Genomic DNA, 25,763 nt, shown 5'->3' with positions numbered 1-25,763 from the left:
TATGTATGTGTGTGTATATATATGTGTACATTGAGATGTATAGGTATGTATATTTGCGTGTGTGGACGTGTATGTGTATACATGTGTATGTGAGCGGGTTGGGCCATTCTTTTGTCTGTTTCCTTGCGCTACCTCGCAAACGCGGGAGACAGCGACAAAGCAAAATAAATAAATAGATAAATAAAATATATATATATATATACAATTTCTTTGCTGTTTGGGAAGAACAATAATGTACTATCTTCCATGGTATTTTAATGGTTGCTGACCAGCTGAGTTGAAAAGATATCGGGAGTGGATATGAAAACTTTGTCTGAGTTTCCAGTAATTGCTTCCTGCCATGTTACACTGCTACTTGATGAGCTTGGAATTTGAGAATGACCCAGACCTTATGCAGCACACTTGCAGTTGACTATTAGGAGCATAAATGACCATAAGCAGTCGTTGGGTTAATCTATATGTTAGTGTCCAGCAGTGCAGTTCATCTTGTTAATCTCTATGGAATATCCTTCCTTCACATTTTCCATTTAATAACTCTCATTTTGTACATTTGTTTGAATGTCATTTAGGACTTCCTCTCCCATCTACCTATATTTTCTTTCTCTCTTTTTATTTGTGGAAGAGTAATTTGGCTCTCTTTGTCATAGGTACGTCTGTGCAAGGCTGGAAGATGGGTCACTGTTCTCGTGGATGACCTGCTTCCTTGTGACCGTCATGGCCGCTTGGTATATTCTCAAGCTAAGCGACGTCAGTTGTGGGTACCTCTCATTGAGAAAGCTGTAGCAAAGGTTCATGGATGTTATGAGGCTCTAGTGTCTGGACGTGCTATAGAGGGACTGGCCACACTTACTGGGGCACCTTGTGAGAGCCTTCCTTTACAGGTATATTTAACTTTTCCATCCATTTCTGTGTTTGTTTCATTCAACTGTTTGTGAAAATGGACTAAGTTTATCTTTTGTATTAACAATATTTTAAAGTTTATATAGATATGATTGATGCACAGGCACTGATTTTTATTTTTTCAAGCATTGATTTAAAGTAAATAGGGCTAGTGATCAATATAAATTAATGAATTTTCTAGTCTAATAATGTGCTTTTATTGGCTAATAGCTTTAGATAGTAAAGTTATGCAATAATGAATTTGATTATCATTAGAAAATAAAATAAATTACTTTATTATCTATTATAAGTGGAAGCAGCTGAGAATTGTCTCTCTTAGGCTCAGTCCTCTGTTCTTAATGCTACCTCACTAATGCGGGAATGGAGAATAAGTACAAAATTATATATTGTTTATTATATTATTTTATTATACTTGACAGGCGCACGAAAGAGAGACTTTTGGATGTTAATGTGCTGAGAGGTGCAACTGGAGGGATGTCTGATCATTATCTTGTGGAGGCTAAGGTGAAGATTTGTATGGGTTTTCAGAAAAGAAGAGTGAATGTTGGGGTGAAGAGGGTGGTGAGAGTAAGTGAGCTTGGGAAGGAGACTTGTGTGAGGAAGTACCAGGAGAGACTGATTACAGAATGGAAAAAGGTGAGAACAATGGAAGTAAGGGGAGTGGGGGAGGAATGGGATGTATTTAGGGAATCAGTGATGGATTGCGCAAAAGATGCTTGTGGAATGAGAAGAGTGGGAGGTGAGTTGATTAGAAAGGGTAGTGAGTGGTGGGATGAAGAAGTAAGATTATTAGTGAAAGAGAAGAGAGAGGCATTTGGACGATTTTTGCAGGGAAAAAATGCAATTGAGTGGGAGATGTATAAAAGAAAGAGACAGGAGGTCAAGAGAAAGGTGCAAGAGGTGAAAAAGAGGGCAAATGAGAGTTGGGGTGAGAGAGTATCATTAAATTTTAGGGAGAATAAAAAGATGTTCTGGAAGGAGGTAAATAAAGTGCGTGACAAGGGAGCAAATGGGAACTTCAGTGAAGGGCGCAAGTGGGGAGGTGATAACAAGTAGTGGTGATGTGAGAAGGAGATGGAGTGAGTATTTTGAAGGTTTGTTGAATGTGTTTGATGATAGAGTGGCAGATATAGGGTGTCTTGGTCAAGGTGGTGTGCAAAGTGAGAGGGTTAGGGAAAATGATTTGGTAAACAGAGAAGAGGTAGTAAAAGCTTTGCGGAAGATGAAAGCCGGCAAGGCAGCAGGTTTGGATGGTATTGCAGTGGAATTTATCAAAAAATGGGGTGACTGTATTGTTGACTGGTTGGTAAGGTTATTTTATGTATGTATGACTCATGGTGAGGTGTCTGAGGATTGGCGGAATGCGTGCATAGTGCCATTGTACAAAGGCAAAGGGGATAAGAGTGAGTGCTCAAATTACAGAGGTATAAGTTTGTTCAGTATTCCTGGTAAATTATATGGGAGGGTATTGATTGAGAGGGTGAAGGCATGTACAGAGCATCAGATTGGGGAAGAGCAGTGTGGTTTCAGAAGTGGTAGAGGATGTGTGGATCAGGTGTTTGCTTTGAAAAATGTATGTGAGAAATACTTAGAAAAGCAAACGGATTTGTATGCAGCATTTATGGATCTGGAGAAGGCATATGATAGAGTTGATAGAGATGCTCTATGGAAGGTATTAAGAATATATGGTGTGGGAGGCAAGTTGTTAGAAGCAGTGAAAAGTTTTTATCGAGGATGTAAGGCATGTGTACGTGTAGGAAGAGAGGAATGTGATTGGTTCTCAGTGAATGTAGGTTTGCGGCAGGGGTGTGTGATGTCTCCGTGGTTGTTCAATTTGCTTATGGATGGGGTTGTTAGGGAGTTGAATGCAAGAGTTTTGGAAAGAGGGGCAAGTATGAAGTCTGTTGGGGATGAGAGAGCTTGGGAAGTGAGTCAGTTGTTGTTCGCTGATGATACAGTGCTGGTGGCTGATTCATGTGAGAAATTGCAGAAGCTGGTGACTGAGTTTGGTAAAGTGTGTGAAAGAAGAAAGTTAAGAGTAAATGTGAATAAGAGCAAGGTTATTAGGTACAGTAGGGTTGAGGGTCAAGTCAGTTGGGAGGTAAGTTTGAATGGAGAAAAACTGGAGGAAGTAAAGTGTTTTAGATATCTGGCAGTGGATGGAACCATGGAAGCGGAAGTGAATCATAGGGTGGGGGAGGGGGCGAAAATTCTGGGAGCCTTGAAGAATGTGTGGAAGTCGAGAACATTATCTCGGAAATCAAAAATGGGTATGTTTGAAGGAATAGTGGTTCCAACAATGTTGTATGGTTGCGAGGCGTGGGCTATGGATAGAGTTGTGTGCAGGAGGGTGGATGTGCTGGAAATGAGATGTTTGAGGACAATGTGTGGTGTGAGGTGGTTTGATCGAGTAAGTAACGTAAGGGTAAGAGAGATGTGTGGAAATAAAAAGAGTGTGGTTGAGAGAGCAGAAGAGGGTGTTTTGAAATGGTTTGGGAACATGGAGAGAATGAGTGAGGAAAGATTGACCAAGAGGATATATGTGTCGGAGGTGGAGGGAACGAGGAGAAGTGGGAGACCAAATTGGAGGTGGAAAGATGGAGTGTAAAAGATTTTGTGTGATTTGGGCCTGAACATGCAGGAGGGTGTAAGGAGGGCAAGGAATAGGGTGAATTGGATCGATGTGGTATACCGGGGTTGACGTGCTGTCAGTGGATTGAATCAGGGCATGTGAAGCGTCTGGGGTAAACCATGGAAAGTTTTGTGTTGTCTGGATGTGGAAAGGGAGCTGTGGTTTCGGGCATTATTGCATGACAGCTAGAGACTGAGTGTGAACGAATGGGGCCTTTGTTGTCTTTTCCTAGTGCTACCTCGCACACATGAGGGGGGAGGGGGATGGTATTTCATGTGTGGCGAGGTGGCGATGGGAATGAATAAAAGCAGACAGTGTGAATTGTGTGCATGGGTATATATGTATGTGTCTGTGTGTGTATATATATGTGTACGTTGAGATGTATAGGCATGTATATTTGCGTGTGTGGACGTGTATGTATATACATTGTGTATGGGGGTGGGCTGGGCCATTTCTTTCATCTGTTTCCTTGCGCTACCTCGCAAACGCGGGAGACAGCGACAAAGCAAAAAAAAATTACTTAATTGCTGTCTCCCGCGTTAGTGAGGTAGTGCAAGGAAACAGACGAAAGAATGGCCCAACCACGTACGCATGTATATACATAAATGCCCACACACATACATACCTATACAATCTACGTATACACACATATACATACGTAGACATAAATTTTTTTTTTCAATTTTCCAAAAGAAGGAACAGAGAAGGGGGCCAGGTGAGGATATTCCCTCTAAGGCCCAGTCCTCTGTTCTTAACGCTACCTTGCTAATGCGGGAAATGGTGAATAGTATGAAAAAAAAAAAAAATATATATATATATATATATATATATATATATATATATATATATATATATATATATATAACGGGGCAGGCTCGGTCGCTCACCAGCCCCGTTGGGTTCTAAGTCTGAGAACGTGGTGCGTGCCAAGTATAGTGACAGTCAGCTTGCCAGTGATGTGAAGGCGACGATGCAGCACACTGCAGTTCTTCTGTACAAAGCAAGCACCTTAGTAAGAGGATTCTCCCTTGGAGAGGTAGGGAGCAAAGAAGTGTAGACTAGAATAGCATAGCATCTCATCCCCTGAACCATGGCTGCTTCAGCTGCTCTTCCCACATCCTTAGTTGAGATCACTGTGTCTGGCAGGAATCTGCGTGACACTGATGTCTTCTCCAAGTCTGACCCAATATGTGTATTGTTTTACAAGCCTTTTGGATCAAGAAAGTGGGCAGAATTCAAAAGAACTGAGTGCATTGACAATACTCTCAACCCAGATTTTGCTGCAAAGATGTCCATGACATACCATTTTGAAGAATATCAGCCCCTGAAATTTATGTTGTATGATATTGATTCTGATTCACCTGACCTGGACCACCATGATTTTCTTGGAGAATATGAATGCACTCTTGCTCAGTTAGTTAGTTCATATACAGTTCAAAAGCCTCTGGCTAATCATAACTATGTTGGAGATAATGGTTCTATTATAATTGTAACTGAAGAGCTTAGTTCATGTAAAGATGAACTTGATTTACAATTGATTGGTCGGAAACTTGAAAGTAGAAACTGGTTTTTTTCCCTTAGTCCTTTCTTGGAATTCTATAAAGCGAATGAAGATGGAACCTTTACTTTGGCGCACCGAACAAATTCAGCACAGAAGGCAATAGACTCAATCTGGCAAACTTTTTCAGTACCTTTGAGAACATTTTGCAGTGGTGATTATGATCGCAACCTCAAAGTTGTTTGTAGAGATTTCAGATTTAATGGAAATCACAAACTCATTGGTGTCTTCTATACTACAGTGTGGAAACTCATTGAAGGACAAGGTCCAAGTAATGAATATTGGCTCATCAATGAAAAGAGAAAGAAGAAGAAGGGTAAGCGCTACAGGAACTCAGGGCGGGTGATAGTGAACAAGGCTCATGTTCGTGAGGTTTTCTCTTTCATTGACTACATTAAGGGTGGTATGGAGATACATGCCTTTATTGCCATTGATTTTACAGCATCAAATGGAGATCCTCGATCTCCCCAGTCTTTGCATTTCATTAATCCATCATCTCCAAAGCAGTACATTCAAGCCTTAAAAGCAGTAGTTGAGATAATTGAAGATTATGACACTGACAAGTACTTCCCAGTTCTTGGCTTTGGAGCGAAAATGCCACCAGATTTTACTCAAGTATCACATGAATTTTATGTAAATGGTGATGCATCAGATCCCTATTGCTACAGAGTTCAAGGAGTTATCGAGGCATATTATGGTTGTTTAAATCGTGTTCAGCTCTATGGACCCACAAATTTTGCTCCCATCATCAACCACGTTGCTAGGTTTGCAGCGGCTAGTCAGGGTGGAGACAAGTATTTTGTCCTTTTGGTACTAACTGATGGGATCATCGCAGACATGCCTCAAACCAAAGAGGTAAGTGACATCTGGGATGAGGAAGATGCAAGTCATTCAGGGCTTTGCAGTGAAACTGAAAACTTCCAGTTCTGTTGATATAACTGCTCTTGGATATAAAAGACATTTGCCTGACTTTGTTAGAAGCTGAAAATGTAAATGTAATCAAAAAGGAAAATTTTTATGTATAAACATTGGTATTACATGGATTGTACATGTGATATACCTTTTCCTTTTTATTTTTTTCCATTTCTTGTTTGCCCTTTCCAGCATTAATGCCAGATACAGACTGAGAAGGGGCCTCATTCACTCATATCTATTCTCTAGCTGTAATATAGTGTAGTGAAGTCCTCCAGGACCACAATCCCCTATCCACAACTAGGCCTCACGGACCTTTCCATGGTTTCTCTAGCCGTTTCACGTGCCCTGGTTCAGTCCATTGGCTTCATGTTGACCCCTGTCTTGCACATATAGTATATAAACAAATATATTACCATATTGCTGTGGAATTTATTAAAAAAGAGGGTGACTGTATTGTTGACTGGTTGATAAGGATATTCAGTGTATGTATGGTTCATGGTGAAGTACCTGAGGATTGGCGGAGTGCATGCATAGTGCCATTCTACAAAGGCAAAAGGGATAAAGGTGAGTGTTCAAATTACAGAGATATAAGTTTGTTGAGTATTCCTGGGAAATTATATGGGAGGGTATTGATTGAGAAGGTAAAAGGATGTATAGAGCATCAGATTGGGGAAGAGCAGTGTGGTTTCAGAAGTGGTAGAGGATGTGTGGATCAGGTGTTTGCTTTAAAGAATATGTGTGAGAAATACTTAGAAAAACGGATGTATGTATGTATGTAGCATCTATGGATCTGGAGAAGGCATATGATAGAGTTGATAGAGATGCTTTGTGGAAGGTATTGAGAGTATATAGTGTGGTAGGTAAGTTGCTAGAAGCAGTGAAAAGTTTTTATCAAGGATGTAAGGCATGTGTACAAGTAGGAAGAGAGGAAAGTGATTGGTTCCCCGTGAATGTGTTTGCGGCAGGGTGCATGATGTCTCCATGATTGTTTTATTTTTTTATGGATGGGGTTGTTAGGGAGGTGAATGCAAATGTTTTGGAGAGAGGGGCAAGTATGCAGTCTTGTGGATGAGAGGGCTTGGGAAGTGAGTCAGTCGTTGTTCGCTGATGATACAGCACTGGTGGCTGATTTGGGTGAGAAACTGCAGAGGTTGGTGACTGAGTTTGGTAAAGTGTGTGAAAGAAGAAGCTGAGAGTAAATGTGAATAAGAGCAAGGTTATTAGGTACAGTAGGGTTGAGGGACAAGTTAATTGGGAGGTAAGTTTGAATGGAGAAAAACTGGAGGAAGTGATATGTTTTAGGTATCTGGGAGTGGATTTAGCAGCAGATGGAACCATGGAAGCGGAAGTGAGTCACAGGGTTGGGGAGAGGGCGAAAGTTCTGGGAGCGTTAAAGAATGTCAGGAAGGCAAGAACGTTATCTCAGAGAGCAAAAATGGGTATGTTTGAAGGAATAGTGGTTCCAACAATGTTATATGGCTGTGAGGCATGGACTATAGATAAGGTTGTGCAGATGAGGGTGAAAGTGTTGGAAATTAAATGTTTGAGGACAATATATCTGGTGTGAGGTGGTTTGATCGAGTAAGTAATGAAAGGATGAGAGAGATGTGTGGTAATAAAACGAGTTTGGTTGAAAGAGCAGAAGAGGGTGTATTGAAATGGTTTGGTCACATAGAGAGAATGAGTGAGGAAAGATTGACAAATGTGTCAGAGGTAAAGGGAATGAGAAGTGGGAGACCAAATTGGAAGTGGAAGGATGGAGTGAAAAAGATTTCGAGCAAAAGGGGCTTGAACATACAGGAGGGTGAAAGGCGTGCAAAGAATAGAGTGAATTGGAACGATGTGTTATACCGGGGTTGACGTGCTGTCGGTGGATTGAACCAGGGCACGTGAAAGTTTTTATGGGGCCTGGATGTGGAGGGGTAGCTGTGGTTTCGGTGCATTACACATGACAGATGGAGACTGAGTGTGAGTGAATATGGCCTTTGTTGTCTTTTCCTAGCACTATCTCGTACGTGCGTGGGGGAAGGGGGTGTCATTTCATGCATGACAGGGTAGCGACGGGAATGGATGAAGGCAGCAAGTATGAATACGTACATACATACATATGTATATGTATGACGATGGGAATAAATAAAGGCAGACAGTATGAATTATGTACATGTGTATGTATGTGTATGTCTGTGTGTGTATATATATGTGTACATTGAGATGTACAGGTATGTATATTTGCGTGTGTGGACGTGTATGTATATACATGTGTATGGGGGTGCGTTGGGCCATTTCTTTTGTCTGTTTCCTTGCGCTAGCTCGCAAACGCAGGAGACAGCAACAAAGCAAAATAAATATATAAAGAATGAATATATATATATATATATATATATATATATATATATATATATATATATATATATATATATATATATATATATGTACGTGTAGGAAGAGAGGAAAGTGATTGGTTCTCAGTGAATGTAGGTTTGCGGCAGGGGTGTGTGATGTCTCCATGGTTGTTTAATTTGTTTATGGATGGGGTTGTTAGGGAGGTAAATGCAAGAGTTTTGGAAAGAGGGGCAAGTATGAAGTCTGTTGGGGATGAGAGAGCTTGGGAAGTGAGTCAGTTGTTGTTCGCTGATGATACAGCGCTGGTGGCTGATTCATGTGAGACACTGCAGAAGCTGGTGACTGAGTTTGGTAAAGTGTGTGGAAGAAGAAAGTTAAGAGTAAATGTGAATAAGAGCAAGGTTATTAGGTACAGTAGGGTTGAGGGTCAAGTCAATTGGGAGGTGAGTTTGAATGGAGAAAAACTGGAGGAAGTGAAGTGTTTTAGATATCTGGGAGTGGATCTGGCAGCGGATGGAACCATGGAAGCGGAAGTGGATCATAGGGTGGGGGAGGGGGCAAAAATCCTGGGAGCCTTGAAGAATGTGTGGAAGTCGAGAACATTATCTCGGAAATCAAAAATGGGTATGTTTGAAGGAATAGTGGTTCCAACAATGTTGTATGGTTGCGAGGCGTGGGCTATGGATAGAGTTGTGTATGGGGATGGGTTGGGCCATTTCTTTCGTCTGTTTCCTTGCGCTACCTCGCAAACGTGGTAGACAGCGACAAAGCAAAAAAAAAAAAAATATATATATATATATATTTTTTTTTTTGTTTGCTTTGTCGCTGTCTCCCGCGTTTGCGAGGTAGCACAAGGAAACAGACGAAAGAAATGGCCCAACCCACCCCCATACACATGTATATACATACACGTCCAAACACGCAAATATACATACCTACACAGCTTTCCATGGTTTACCCCAGACGCTTCACATGCCCTGATTCAATCGACTGACAGCACGTCAACCCCGGTATACCACATCGATCCAATTCACTCTATTCCTTGCCTTCCTTTCACCCTCCTGCATGTTCAGGCCCCGATCACACAAAATCTTTTTCACTCCATCTTTCCACCTCCAATTTGGTCTCCCACTTCTCCTCGTTCCCTCCACCTCCGACACATATATCCTCTTGGTCAATCTTTCCTCACTCATTCTCTCCATGTGCCCAAACCATATCAAAACACCCTCTTCTGCTCTCTCAACCACGCTCTTTTTATTTCCACACATCTCTCTTACCCTTACATTACTTACTCGATCAAACCACCTCACACCACACATTGTCCTCAAACATCTCATTTCCAGCACATCCATCCTCCTGCGCACAACTCTATCCATAGCCCACGCCTCACAACCATACAAAATTGTTGGAACCACTATTCCTTCAAACATACCCATTTTTGCTTTCCGAGATAATGTTCTCGACTTCCACACATTCTTCAAGGCTCCCAGGATTTTCGCCCCCTCCCCCACCCTATGATCCACTTCTGCTTCCATGGTTCCATCCGCTGCCAGATCCACTCCCAGATATCTAAAACATTTTACTTCCTCCAGTTTTTCTCCATTCAAACTTACCTCCCAATTGACTTGACCCTCAACCCTACTGTACCTAATAACCTTGCTCTTATTCACATTTACTCTTTACTTTCTTCTTTCACACACTTTACCAAACTCTGTCACCAGCTTCTGCAGTTTCTCACATGAATCAGCCACCAGCGCTGTATCATCAGCAAACAACAACTGACTCACTTCCCAAGCTCTCTCATCCACAACAGACTTCATACTTGCCCCTCTTTCCAAAACTCTTGCATTCACCTCCCTAACAACCCCATCCATAAACAAATTAAACAACCATGGAGACATCACACACCCCTGCCGCAAACCTACATTCACTGAGAACCAATCAATTTCCTCTCTTCCTACACGTACACATGCCTTACATCCTCGATAAAAACTTTTCACTGCTTCTAACAACTTGCCTCCCACACCATATATTCTTAATACCTTCCACAGAGCATCTCTATCAGCTCTATCATATGCCTTCTCCAGATCCATAAATGCTACATACAAATCCATTTGCTTTTCTAAGTATTTCTCACATACATTCTTCAAAGCAAACACCTGATCCACACATCCTCTACCACTTCTGAAACCACACTGCTCTTCCCCAATCTGATGCTCTGTACATGCCTTCACCCTCTCAATCAATACCCTCCCATATAATTTACCAGGAATACTCAACAAACTTATACCTCTGTAATTTGAGCACTCACTCTTATCCCCTTTGCCTTTGTACAATGGCACTATGCACGCATTCCGCCAATCCTCAGGCACCTCACCATGAGTCATACATACATTAAATAACCTTACCAACCAGTCAATAATACAGTCACCCCCTTTTTTTAATAAATTCCACTGCAATACCATCCAAACCTGCTGCCTTGCCAGCTTTCATCTTCCGCAAAGCTTTTACTACCTCTTCTCTGTTTATCAAATCATTTTCCCTAACCCTCTCAGTTTGCACACCACCTCGACCATAACACCCTATATCTGCCACTCTATCATCAAACACATTCAACAAACCTTCAAAATACTCACTCCATCTCTTTCTCACATCACCACTACTTGTTGTCACCTCCCCATTTGCGCCCTTCACTGAAGTTCCCATTTGCTCCCTTGTCTTACGCACTTTATTTACCTCCTTCCAGAACATCTTTTTATTCTCCCTAAAATTTAATGATACTCTCTCACCCCAACTCTCATTTGCCCTCTTTTTCACCTCTTGCACCTTTCTCTTGACCTCCTGTCTCTTTCTTTTATACATCTCCCACTCAATTGCATTTTTTCCCTGCAAAAATCGTCCAAATGCCTCTCTCTTCTCTTTCACTAATAATCTTACTTCTTCATGCCACCACTCACTACCCTTTCTAATCAACCCACCTCCCACTCTTCTCATGCCACAAGCATCTTTTGCGCAATCCATCACTGATTCCCTAAATACATCCCATTCCTCCCCCACTCCCCTTACTTTCATTGTTCTCACCTTTTTCCATTCTGTACTCAGTCTTTCCTGGTATTTCTGCATACAAGTCTCCTTCCCAAGCTCACTTACTCTCACCACCCTCTTCACCCCAACATTCACTCTTCTTTTCTGAAAACCCATACAAATCTTCACCTTAGCCTCCACAAGATAATGATCAGACATCCCTCCAGTTGCACCTCTCAGCACATTAACATCCAAAAGTCTCTCTTTCGCGCGCCTGTCAATTAACACATAATCCAATAACGCTCTCTGGCCATCTGTCCTACTTACATACGTATACTTATGTATATCTCGCTTTTTAAACCAGGTATTCCCAATCACCAGTCCTTTTTGAGCACATAAATCTACAAGCTCTTCACCATTTCCATTTACAACACTGAACACCCCATGTACACCAATTATTCCCTCAACTGCCAACCTTTGCATTCAAATCACCCATCACTATAACCCGGTCTCGTTCATCAAAACCACTAACACACTCATTCAGCTGCTCCCAAAACACTTGCCTCTCATGATCTTTCTTCTCATGCCCAGGTGCATATGCTCCAATAATCACCCATCTCTCTCCATCAACTTTCAGTTTTACCCATATTAATCGAGAAATTACTTTGTTACATTCTATCACATACTCCCACAACTCCTGTTTCAGGAGTACTGCTACTCCTTCCCTTGCTCTTGTCCTCTCACTAACCCCTGACTTTACTCCCAAGACATTCCGAAACCTTCCCCTTTACCCTTGAGCTTCGTTTCACTCAGAGCCAAAACATCGAGGTTCCTTTCCTCAAACATACTACCTATCTCTCCCTTTTTCACATCTTGGTTACATCCACACACATTTTATTGTTATTATTGTTATTATTATTATTATTATTATTATTATTATTATTATTATTATTATTATCATCATGTATATATTATACTTAACCGCCGTCTTTCTCCCACATTAGGGAGTTAGAGCAAGGGAACAGATGAAGAATGGCCCATCCCACTCATATACACATGTATATACATAGATGTATTACTTTTTCTATCATTTTTTTTCCTCTTCTTTTTTTCTTTTTTTTCTTTTTTCATTTCTTCATCTTTTTTTTTCTTTATCTTCATTTTTATCCCTCATTTTCTTCTCTTCTTTTTCTTGTTGTTGTTGTTGTTGTTGTTGTTGTTGTTCTTCTTCTTCTTCTTCTTCTTCTTCTTCTTCTTCTTCTTCTTCTTCATTAGATGAATCATTTAGAAATTGTATGCTGTCAAGACTTGCTATCAAATATAATATTCTATTGTTAAAATACTGTTGTGGTCTTTTAGTTGAAGTTTTAGCCCCTTTTTTTTTATATTTCTTTACTGTTTAATGCTCAAGTGTTATAGTGTCAAGAACAGACAAAACAACAACCTTATTTGCAAACTCACACCCTATAGCTGTCAGTGATAATGCATCAGAGCCCGAGTCTGCCATCTGTAGCAAAGCCCTTCATAGTATTTGTTACTATAATCTCTTTTTGTAACATTCTTTATAGTGATTACCTTCTTTGTGGAAATTTCAGGGTGATCAGTTGGTAATTGGCTATAGTAAAGGGAAAACACGTACTACTGATATATTTCCTGCATGACATGAAACATAGCTAAAAGTGAGGTTGGGGGGAAGCAGGGGGCTGGAGATCTTCCACTCCTGTATTTCCTTCCAAAAGAAGGACCAGATGAAGCTAAGTGAGGATTTTTTCCATTAAGGCTAATGCAAGAAATAGTGAACATGAATGAAAGAAAGAAAAATAAGTTCAATAGTACAATCATGTTCCTCTGTGTGCTCAGCATGCATTTCCTTCTGCTGGCAGGCAGGGTTGGGTCTGGAGACCCAAGTTTAACAAATTGTTTCTCACAAAAGGTGCATGTACTTTATGCAAATAATCCATCCATGGTATTCAGAACTTGAGTAATGATAATAGATTGATGGATAGATTTTTGTGTTCTTAGGAAAACATGTCATTTAGACTGTTTCTCATTTTTATGGCTTACAGTTTGATTAGGGATAGCAGTCAAGATAACATGACAAGAAGAGAGGAAATCTACTTTGAGGAATGAAAGTATTATTTTTTACATTATGTGTCTTGTTTTCTTGTTTCATGGTGTTTGCCACAGATGACTGATGGAGGGAGCAGATAGCTGAACATGTCTTGCATGTCAAATTGTGCATGCAATCTGGGTTGATTTAACAGCAGGAAGTGGATAATTGCACGCTTGCTATCTAATGTATTTAATTTGAGAGGTTGATTTTTTCAGGTAGGCTTGGAAAAAGTGCAGTGGTCAACAGTTATTATGCTGTGACACTTGCAGAGATGAATAATCTTTTTTTTCTTCAAATACTTTCTTGCAGTTTTTGAGAGACACCATAGTTACTGTAGTCTGTGTCATGACAACATTTGCAAAGTGAAATAATTCCCAATTTTTTTCAAGTATCTTCTCATAAATGTTGTTGGAGGAAGATAGTGAGAGTAAATATTGATAAAAGCAAGGTGGTATTTTTTGAAGTGATGGGGGATTACAGTATAGTATCACTTTGTTTGATGAAGAACTGGAAATTTTAGATTTTCTTTTCAGACTTGTATGCCATTTCATGCCTTAGCAAGGTAGCACCAGGAACAAATGAATTTAGATATTTAGGAGTAAAGTTCATTGCAATAGTGGCAGTGAGAAAGCTGAAATTGTAAATATTCATGCAAAGGAGAAAAATTGGGAGTGCACTTGATTGAATAGAAAAGATTAAATCATGCAAGTGCAAGAAGTATGCATGAAGGGATGCTTGACCCAGCTTTATAGGATAGTTGGAATTAGGAGGATCAGTGGAATAAAGAATGTATGTGTGAGAAGGATATGTGGTGTGAGGTACTTATGCTGTCCATGAAGGTTGCATCCCTTAGAAATCTTACAGTAGGCAAAATCACTAATGGTAAGACCCTAATTCAATGGGAAATTGGGCATTAAAGACAAGGGGTCACAAGATGACTTCTTACTTTTAACTTTGATGAAATTCATTTGAAATATATCTTGTTTTACTCTAGCATCTTTGTGGGAGACTTTATCACTATTTGGCATTTTCGTTATTGGTTTGTAATGATTACCCAGCTGAGTAAGGATAACCAGAAGTAAGATGCTGTCATTTCTTTGCAAGCCTAAGCAACATGATTGAAGTTCATTTATGAATTCTCTGAAGCATTAGCTATTGAGCATTGCTCATTGATTGATTTTGAAGTTTTTATACATTTTTCATCTTGCTGTGTATCATACAGCCCAAAACAAAACATGAGTTGAAGTTTCAAGATAAAACATCAGTGGCTCCTGTCTGTGTGTAGAAATTTTGTCTTGCTGTCCCAGTACTGAAAATCTTACACTGATTATTTCAATTTCTACCATATCTCATTGCAAAGTATATTTTAGCAGCTCCTAATTGTGTGTTCCCCAAAATCAGGCCTCATCATCTCCACATGAGGATGACATTGATGAAGATTTGATATGGGCACAGCTGTTGAGTTCTCGTTCAGCTGGCTTCCTTATGGGGGCATCATGTGGTGGAGGCAACATGAAGGTGGTAGATGAAGAATACAAATCTCAGGGATTGAGACCAAGGTAAAGTTGTTAGTGGATATATCAGCAATATGTTATTCTGTAGAACAGCATTTGATGTCTATGTCATGGTTACACAAGGACTGAATTGACTTTTGGGGTGACTGTATGAGGGTCTGTACTCTAGATGCTCTCAATGTATGTGGGGAAGATAATAAAAATCTTTAGATTGATTATTAGGCACAGACAGACATAAAATTTATCAATACATTTAACTACCATCGTAGTTTGCCATTTCCATATTTGCTTAATTATTGGAGATGAATTTTTCATATTTTCCAATACATGGACTGGAGTACTCCCAGACATCTAAGCTTTACCTTGAATGATGTGCGATTACATGTTTATAAAGGGGCTCTGTGTTGTGATTATCATTGTAGATAGAGATTCCCTACTCATAAACCAACTGCAGTCTTCAATGTCCTTAACTTACTCAACCCAACAATGATATATCCAGCCCACCACCTTCAGCAGCTAACCTTGCTAGACATCACCTTTTGCTCACCAGCATTACATACAAGGACCACAAGGAGCATGTCACACAAACTCTCCTCTTGCCACCTGCTCACCCTGAAAACACTCCACCTGGCCCATTCAACCATCAAAAATTCTGACACAAACTACAAGAAAGCAGATTGGCAAGCCTTCATGTAGTATACAGAAACAAAGCTCCAAATCTTCAGTAGAGATAACTTTCCATGCCTAGATTGTGCTGTCTGATACTTCAACAAGTCAGCAAGGAGTATGTATATACCACAAGGACATAGGAAAAATATAACCCAGACTTCTCACCAGCCACAAGTTATACACATTTCATAAAACATAGAAACAAGCGCAGACAAAACCATTCACTATCAACAGGAATCAGATGACGTATCCGTACATAGAATAGCACCAAATCACTGAAAGGCAATCTGTAAACTGGCAGTCCTTCCTCAGCACACACAAGGCCTTCCTGCTGACTGCCCAAAGAAAAGCTCCAGGCAGTGCTATATGTTTTTTCAAGATCTTGAAGGGTCTGCAGCTCATGGAGCCAGTCTTTTATTTTTTTTTTTTTTTTTTTACAAGTAGGGATGGGGTGGGGGAGTAGGATGTGAAGGAGCCCCTGAGTGATAAATGAGTATGAGAATGCCAAATCTTGTGAATTTAATAGGACTTGGGAATGGAAGCTTCCCAGGTTCAAATTGAATGCTGAGAAGTGCTACCAACTTAAGTGAATCAGTTTCTTTTAATTATTGTATTTAAGTGGATCCAGTTATTAAAAGAGGGAGAAGCAAACATCGGGAAAGTGAACAAACATAGCAACGATTTACTGTATAAAAGTGTAGCTTTAACTAAACAAAGGGATTATAATATTAGTGTTACGAAAAGGCAACAGGCAGTGTCAAGTAAAGATTTAATTGGTTCTTATGATTGATGCCATTTGTGTTAGTATGCTTCATTACTGTTCTTGGTAATACTTTGGGGGATTACGTAGCAGCAGTTATTTACCTTTAGCCATGCCTGAGCAAAGAAAGAATAGAGACCTTAAAGAAGGTGTAGAATTTTGACTGGAAAGATAGAAGAAACCATTTAACAAATGTTAACAAATGCCAAGTATGGCACTAAAGTTTTTTGTTTCAAAGTAGACTACATTCTCGTATAGAGTCAAATAAGGGAGTGGATGTAGACTAGTCAGTCATAACATGAACTGATAGGAAGAGACAGGAGAAAGAGATGGAGAAGGGACCACCAGAGAACATATGTTTGGAGATGTGGAGATTTGTTGAAAAGCAAGACCAAAGGCTAACACAATTAGAGGAGAAACTGAGGAATCAGTTCATGGAATATGATGGTTGTCATGAGATGAGAGAGGAACTTGAGGAATTGAAAAATGAGTAAAAGAGCATGAACACCGTTTCACATCAAGCATTGGTTATCAGAAGGTATATAGCCAAAGGAAAGAAGGAAGAATCATTAAAGACCAGGAAGTTTAGAAGGGGCTGTTCCTGATGTCTTAGAGAATGTTGAACACAAGAAATTGCCCAAAACACAATGCTACATAAACTGGTGAAAATATTGGGATGGGAAGAGGAGAAGGAGCGGTTTCTGGGGCTGCTCTGTAGATTCTAAACATACTGACTGATGCTGTTGGAAGAGGACACTGCGACATTGTAACAGAGGAGCCTGGTTGATTGAACAGAGCTGTAGATACATTAATGTGCACTGTTGGAGACATATCTATCAGGAAAATGTATGATCCAAGTGGTGATAATTCTAGAAAAGTGTAGAGCATTCAGGATCAATGCTTGTTAGCTAAAAAGTAGCTTGTTGAGAAAGCCAGAAACTCAGAGATCGATAAAACAAAACTATTAGACTTAGCTATAAGGTGGGTGGTGCCGGAGAGAGAGAGATTAGTAAACCAGGAGATTTTCAGACAAAAAATCTTTAAGTATTTTTGGGCAGAATGAAGGTCATGCATCGGATATATAGGAAAGAGGAAAGGAATAATAATTGTTCGTTAAAGAATTACTGAAAGCTGTGGAATTGCTGGACATAATTTCATTGATAAGGGAAAAAGAATTGTTGGATATAATCAAGAAACAAGAGGACCATTAATGTATGCTTTTGAGTCATCTATCCAGGAGGTACTTAGGCAAGCAAAGAAACTTATAAGCATGGCAGAATTCAGTGGGCTAATTATCATATATATTATACTATGAGAAGAGAGGGAGAGAAACATAGATGGTAACAAAAGAGAGATGGCAAATGAGCCAAGAGGATGTACTATCTCCGCCAGCACCACACACAGATCAGGAAAGTTAGTTGATGGAAATATCAGAGTTAAAGTAATTTATACAAATATTGATGAATTAGTAGAAAATGAAAAAGAGCTAGAATTTAAGGATTGTATCAGGAAAACCCTCCCTTCTTGTACTTGAAATTCTAAAGGATGGAACAGGAAAAGGAACTAAGCGAGGAGTGTTCATCCTCTTTAAAGGCTCAGATTGGGGTATCTGAATGTGTTTGGATGTAACCAAGATGAAAAGAAGAGAGAGATAGTTATTAAGTTTGAGGAAATGAACTTTGTAATGACTTAGCTCTGAGTGGTACAAATCTCAAGGGTAAGGGGGAAGAATGGTTTGAATGTCTTAAGGGAAAAGTCAGGAGTTAGTGTGAGAGTGAGGTTGAGAGTTATGGAAGGGGTGGCACTCATATTGAAGGAGGTGTTGTGGGAATGTATGAAAGAATAAGTAAGTTAGCTCCAGAATGATATGGGCAAAAATGAAAGTGGATAATGAAAGATAAGCAATTATTTGCACTTATGTACCAGGCTGTGAGAAGAATGACAAAGAGAAGTGAGTATTTAGGGAGGAGCTGGGTGATTGTGTTTGCAGTTTTGATGCCAGAGATCGAGTATTAGTGATTGGTAATTTCAATGTAAAAATGAGTCATGTGGTGGTTGTGGGTATAATTGGGGGACATGGGATATTCATTTACATGAATAGAATATTGAACAGCTTGTGAGTGTCAGCAGTTTTGATGGTAGAGATTGGGTAACAGTCATGGGTGATTCAAATGCAAGAGTGAGTAATGTGGCAACTGAAGGTACAATTGGATGGGCATGAGGTATTCAGTGAGGTGAATAGGAATGGTGGACAGTTTGTGGATTTGTTTCCTGAAAATTACTTGGTGATTGGGAATACCTGGTTTGAAAAAAGGGACATGCATAGATATATGTGATTGAGTGGGAAAGTTGGTTAGAAGGCACTATTGGATTACAGAAGTCTAGTGTACCTACCCCTTTTTTTTATAATCCACCTTTTTTTTTAACATGCAGTAGTCCAATTTACTTGGAGCATTCATGGTTGTGCATCATACTGTATTGGCCTTGCCATGAAGACTTCTTACTTTTTAAATCTTCCTGTCGTTTTTACTCCGGTTACCTTCATATAGTAAAACATATATTGCTTGTGTCTGGTAATCAGGTGCATAAGCAGATTTCTATGTTACCATACACTGTTTCCTAATCCATGCAGCTGTACTTCTTGCCATCTAACTATCCCTCTATCTTCATCTATTCCTCCGTCTGTCCCAATAATCAATTATGCTAGTGCTCTTCTCATTTAATATTTAGAAATATCTTAATCTATCTTAACTTTTTCCACAATTATCTAATCTCCAATTTTGTCATAGCAGTGTCCAAATCCTTATTTTGATCATTCCCAATACTTCTTTTAAGGTGCTCTTTTCACTTTTTTCTCATTCCATTTCTTGTCACTAGAAATCTCCCAGATTTGTTTTTTCACTAACTTTTCATGTAGCATTGCCTGCTTCTGTTCTTATTTACCCAGTTCCAGAATAGCTTGTTATACTCTTTAATGTTTTCCTTCATCGCTGTATGAGATCCTGATTTACTGTCATCCTTTAAGCTTGAACAGCTGTCTTAAACATTCTTCATTCTTTCCAGACATGCATACTCCGTATTGGATGTCCAGGACATAGGTGGGTTTCGGCTATTGAGGCTTCGCAATCCATGGGGCCACTACTCCTGGCGTGGAGACTGGTCTGATGAGTCTCCCATATGGACATCTGAGCTGCGGGAGAAACTCATGCCCCAGGGAGGAAGTGATGGTGTCTTCTGGATTTCTTTCCAGGATGTTTTGAAGTAAATACTTCCATCTTCTGGTTTTTAACTTTTTGAAATTAAAGTTTACCCCAGATGTTTCACGTTCCTTGGTTCAGTCCATTGAATATGACAGCATATTAAGAGTTGTTTATCTTCCTTATTATGTTCTCTAATTTTCTCAGTATTATTTTACTCAAACATCAGTTGCCCATAGTTATCCATTTTATTTCAATTAAGCTTCCTCCTTCACATAGGCATCATCAGGAATCTACAAAGAAGAGAAAAAACTGCATTGCAAAACTTGGATATGATATGTGAAATGCAGCCAAATATATGTAAGAAACTTATAAAAGTAAAGGAAAACGTTTTTAACAGTGTCATGAAGGGTAGTAAGAGTTACAATCTAAATTGCAAAAAGATGCTAAAATTGTATTGAACCCCAACTTGTAGGAATGGTTACAGGCCAAGAATACCAAAAGTAGGCATCGGCTTCTGAAAGGACTGCTCACACCATGTCTACAGAAAATGGCGAAACAATTGCATAATGATGAGAGGGTTGTTGTCAAATGTGCAGATAAGTCAAACACATACATCATCCTTGACTAAAATGATTAATTGAGAAATGTAAGACCATACTGTAAGATCCTACAAAATTTCAACAGATTTCAAGAAACTCCACAGATAGACTCAGAAAGTGCCTTAACTCATAAATTCCTTAATTACAGCTTCCAAAGCTGCAAAGGATGACATCAAGTTCGATTATCTAAAGGTGACTTCGATCCAGGATATTTCTATGGAAATGTCAAAATACACAAGCCAGGAAATCCTCTAAGGCCGACCATCTCCCAGAGCCCTTCACTTACCTACAGGTTAGCCAAGACGCTAAACCAGTTCATCAGCTTATTCCCTATGATCGACTACAAAGTTTATTGACATCCTTAGAAATACAGAACCTCATGTCATCACAGCTTCCTTTGATGTGGAGTCTCCCTTTACAGATGTACATACCAATGGAGAGGACAATAGACATAATCCTGGATTATGTTTACCGACACCATGCCTTACCTCCCCTGATGATGCCCAGAAATGTATTAAGAGAAATATTACATGCCTGCACCATGGAAGGACCTTTCAGATGTCCCCAAGGAGCTTTATTGGCAGGTGGATGGAATAGCCATGGTGTCTCCCTGGGGGGTTTCTTTGCACAGGCATTTATGTCCTATGTCAAAACTACAGCACTGTGACCTGAGTGCATGACACCCCAGATTTATTGCAGATATATAGATGACATTTTTATCTGCATAGATTACTTAAACTCACTGGAAAACCTCCATAACCAACTTCAAGAAACTCAGGCATAATATGTACCTTAGAGTTGAATAATATTGGTAAGATTATTTTCTTGGATGTAATGCTTAGTGCCCAACAGGATCTTTTGTCACTGACATTTACATAAAGCCCACCAACCAAGGTAAATATATGAATGGAATAAATGAATATGCTCAGAATTACAAGCGAAGTGTCATTTGTGCATACATGAGGAGAGCGATCAAGGTGTGCTCAACTTGGCAACTTTTATACCAAGAAGTGTGACGTGTTTGGCAAATGTTAATTAACATTGGATAATCAAATACTGAATTTGATACCAATGTGAACAACATGCTAGAGCAACAGCTCATGGCAAATGGACAGCCTCAACATGGCAGCATTAACTTTTACTACAGGAACATATTTATGACAACATATCAAAAGGTCGAGAAGGTTGTGAGGGATATTGTGGCGAGAAACTGCAAAGTGATTGATGAAGACAATGATATCTGGATAGGAGGAACGTCAGCTCTGACCAACCCGGTACTGAGGTACGAAGGTCAGAGAGAATCAGATGAGCTCAACCAGACCTCAACTCTACATCTGGACAATAATGGTCTTGCTTGTACCAACTTAGTGTATTTAGTGATGGACTTTCTTTATTCCTACCTCATCTAATATTGTTCTTCAGTGTTTCCTTAACTGTAGGTTTTTTACATTTGAGCCCTAATTTGTATTTAGAATGTAACTCATACTACCCTTCATGATATTGTTGATTTGTTATGCTTTAAGTGTTTTCCCTTGCTTTTATGTGTGTATCTGATTTATCTTTTGTTTGTGTTTTACATATCCAAGTTTTATGATGCATTTTTTTCACTTTTATGGAGATTCCTGATGATTTCTCTGTGAAGGCAAAAGCTTGATTGAAATGAAATGGACAACTATGGACAACTGGTATTTGGGCATTCACCTAATGGTAGAATAATACTGTATTGTTGACTAGTTGGTAAGGTTATTTAATGTATGTATGACTCATGGTGAGGTGCCTGAGGATTGGCGGAATGCGTGCATAGTGCCATTGTACAAAGGCAAAGGGGATAAGAGTGAGTGCTCAAATTACAGAGGTATAAGTTTGTTGAGTATTCCTGGTAAATTATATGGGAGGGTATTGATTGAGAGGGTGAAGGCATGTACAGAGCATCAGATTGGGGAAGAGCAGTGTGGTTTCAGAAGTGGTAGAGGATGTGTGGATCAGGTGTTTGCTTTGAAGAATGTATGTGAGAAATACTTAGAAAAGCAAATGGATTTGTATGTAGCATTTATGGATCTGGAGAAGGCATATGATAGAGTTGATAGAGATGCTCTGTGGAAGGTATTAAGAATATATGGTGTGGGAGGCAAGTTGTTAGAAGCAGTGAAAAGTTTTTATCGAGGATGTAAGGCATGTGTACGTGTAGGAAGAGAGGAAAGTGATTGGTTCTCAGTGAATGTAGGTTTGTGGCAGGGGTGTGTGATGTCTCCATGGTTGTTTAATTTGTTTATGGATGGGGTTGTTAGGGAGGTGAATACAAGAGTTTTGGAAAGAGGGGCAAGTATGAAGTCTGTTGGGGATGAGAGAGCTTGGGAAGTGAGTCAGTTGTTGTTCGCTGATGATACAGCGCTGGTGGCTCATTCATGTGAGAAACTGCAGAAGCTGGTGACTGAGTTTGGTAAAGTGTGTGAAAGAAGAAAGTTAAGAGTAAATGTGAATAAGAGCAAGGTTATTAGGTACAGTAGGGTTGAGGGTCAAGTCAATTGGGAGGTGAGTTTGAATGGAGAAAAACTGGAGGAAGTAAAGTGTTTTAGATATCTGGGAGTGGATCTGGCAGCGGATGGAACCATGGAAGCGGAAGTGGATCATAGGATGGGGGAGGGGGCGAAAATTCTGGGAGCCTTGAAGAATGTGTGGAAGTCGAGAACATTATCTCGGAAAGCAAAAATGGGTATGTTTGAAGGAATAGTGGTTCCAACAATGTTGTATGGTTGCGAGGCGTGGGCTATGGATAGAGTTGTGCGCAGGAGGATGGATGTGCTGGAAATGAGATGTTTGAGGACAATGTGTGGTGTGAGGTGGTTTGATCGAGTGAGTAACGTAAGGGTAAGAGAGATGTGTGGAAATAAAAAGAGCGTGGTTGAGAGAGCAGAAGAGGGTGTTTTGAAATGGTTTGGGCACATGGAGAGAATGAGTGAGGAAAGATTGACCAAGAGGATATATGTGTCGGAGGTGGAGGGAACGAGGAGAAGAGGGAGACCAAATTGGAGGTGGAAAGATGGAGTGAAAAAGATTTTGTGTGATCGGGTCCTGAACATGCAGGAGGGTGAAAGGAGGGCAAGGAATAGAGTGAATTGGATCGATGTGGTATACCGGGGTTGACGTGCTGTCAGTGGATTGAATCAGGGCATGTGAAGTGTCTGGGGTAAACCATGGAAAGCTGTGTAGGTATGTATATTTGCGTGTGTGGACGTATGTATATACATGTGTATGGGGGTGGGTTGGGCCATTTCTTTCGTCTGTTTCCTTGCACTACCTCGCAAACGCGGGAGACAGCGACAAAGCAAAAAAAAAAGAAAAAAAAAAAAAGAAAGAAGATCTCTCCTGGTATTTCCTCACACAAGTCTCCTTTCCAAGCTCACATACTCTCACCACTCTCTTCACCCGAACATTCTCTCTTCTCTTCTGAAAACTTCTACAAATCTTCACCTTTGCCTCCACAAGATAATGATCAGACATCCCTCCAGTTGCCCCTCTCAGCACATTAACATCCAAAAGTTCTCTTTCACGCACCTATCAATCAACACATAATCCAATAATGCTCTCTGGCCATCTCTCCTACTTACATACATATACTTATGTATATCTTTTTTAAACCAGGTACTCCCAATCACCAGTCATTTTTTCAGCACACAAATCTACAAGCTCTTCACCATTTCCATTTACAACACTAAACACCCCATGTACACCAATTATACCCTCAACTGCCTCATTACTCACCTTTTGCATTCAAATCTTCCATCACTATATTCCAGTCTTTTGCATCAAAGTTGCTAACACACTCACTCAGCTGCTCCCAAAACAATTGCCTCTCATGATCTTTATCATGACGAGGTGCATAGGCACCGATTATCATCCACCTCTCTCCATCAACTTTCAGTTTTACCCATATCAATCTGGAATTTACTTTCTTACACTCTATCACGTACTCCTATAACTCCTGCTTCAGGAATAGTGCTACTCCTTTCTTTGCTCTTCCTCTCACCAACCCCTGACCCCCAAGACATTCCCAAACCACTCTTCCCCTTTACCCTTGAGCTTCGTTTCACTCAGAGCCAAAACATCCAGGTCCTTTCCTTAAACATACTACCTATCTCTCCTTTTTTCCTCATCTTGGTTACATCCACACACATTTAGGCACCCCAGTCTGAGCCTTTGATGAGGATGAGCACTCCCCACATGACTCCTTCTGTTTCCCCTTTTAGAAAGTTAGAATACAAGGAGGGGAGGGTTTCTAGCCCCCCCCGCTCCCGTCCCCTTTAGTCGCTTTCTATGACATGCGGGGGAATACATGGGAAGTATTCTTTCTCCCCAATCACCAGGGATAAAAGATTGATTGCAGAATGGAAAAAGGTGAGAGCAAATGACGTAAGGGGAGTGGAGGAGGAATGGGATGTATTTATGGAAGCACTGATGGCTTGTGCAAAAGATGCCTGTGGCATGAGAAAGGTGGGAAGTGGGCAAATTAGAAAGGGTAGTGAGTGGTGGGATGAAGAAGTAAGATTGTTATTGAAAGAAAAGAGAGAGCCATTTAGATGATCTTTGCAGGGAAATAATGCAAATGACTGGGAGATGTATAAAAGAAAGAGGGAGGAGGTTAAGAGGAAAGTGCAGGAGGTGACAAAGAGGGCAAATGAGAGTTGGGGTGAGAGAGTATAGTTAAATTTTAGGGAGAATAAGGTGTTTTGGAAGGAGGTAAATGAAATCCTTAAGACAAGATTATGTTTTAGATTACGTGGTAAGACAGGATTACGTGTTAATAGATAGGTACGTGAAAGAGAGACTTTTGGATGTTAATGTGCTGAGAGGTGCAGCTGGATGGATGTCTGATCATTATCTTGTGGAGGCGAAGGTGAAGAATTGTAGAGGTTTTCAGAAAAGAAGAGAGAATGTTGGAGTGAAAAGAGTGGTGAGAGTAAGTGAGCTTGGGAAGGAGACTTGTGTGAGGAAGTACCAGGAGAGACTGAGTACAGAATGGAAAAGGGTGAGAACTCAGGATGTAAGGGGAGTGGGGGAGGAATGGGATGTATTTAGGGAAGCAGTGATGGCTTGCGTAAAAGATGCTTGTGGCATGAGAAGTGTGGGAGGTGGGCAGATTAGGAAGGGTAGTGAGTGGTGGGATGAAGAAGTAAGAGTATTAGTGAAAGAGAAGAGAGAGGCATTTGGACGATTTTTGCATGGAAAAAATGCAAATGAGTGGGAGATGTATAAAAGAAAGAGGCAGGAGGTCGAGAAAGGTGCAAGAGGTGAAAAAGAGGGCAAATGAGAGTTGGGGTGAGAGAGTATCATTAAATTTTAGGGAGAATAAAAAGATGTTTTGGAAGTAGGTAAATAAAGTGCGTAAGACAAGGGAACAAATGGGAACTTCAGTGAAGGGGGCTAATTGGGAGATGATAACAAGTAGTGGTGATGTGAGAAGGAGATGGAGTGAGTGTTTTGAAGGTTTGTTGAATTTGTTTGATGATAGAGTGGCAGATATTAGGTGTTTTGGTCG

At 40.1% G+C, this 25,763-nt stretch overlaps 1 protein-coding gene and 1 pseudogene across 1 annotated transcript in view; both read left to right on the top strand.

Moving 5' to 3' along the window:
- The window catches only part of sol (small optic lobes), a 193,110-nt gene that overhangs the window by 112,152 nt on the left and 55,195 nt on the right, over nt 1-25,763 (top strand). Inside the window, exons 7-9 of the mRNA XM_071680008.1 lie at nt 648-881; nt 14,887-15,044; nt 19,492-19,689. Coding sequence (XP_071536109.1) covers nt 648-881; nt 14,887-15,044; nt 19,492-19,689 — 590 coding nt within the window. The remainder of the gene's footprint in view (nt 1-647; nt 882-14,886; nt 15,045-19,491; nt 19,690-25,763) is intronic.
- LOC139758508 (copine-8 pseudogene) lies at nt 4,404-6,276 on the top strand (annotated as a pseudogene).

Source organism: Panulirus ornatus, chromosome 30, assembly GCF_036320965.1.
Source record: "Panulirus ornatus isolate Po-2019 chromosome 30, ASM3632096v1, whole genome shotgun sequence".
Lineage (NCBI taxonomy): Eukaryota > Metazoa > Arthropoda > Malacostraca > Decapoda > Palinuridae > Panulirus > Panulirus ornatus.
Note: the sequence above shows the minus strand (reverse complement) of the source record. Positions and strands in the feature narration are given on the sequence as shown.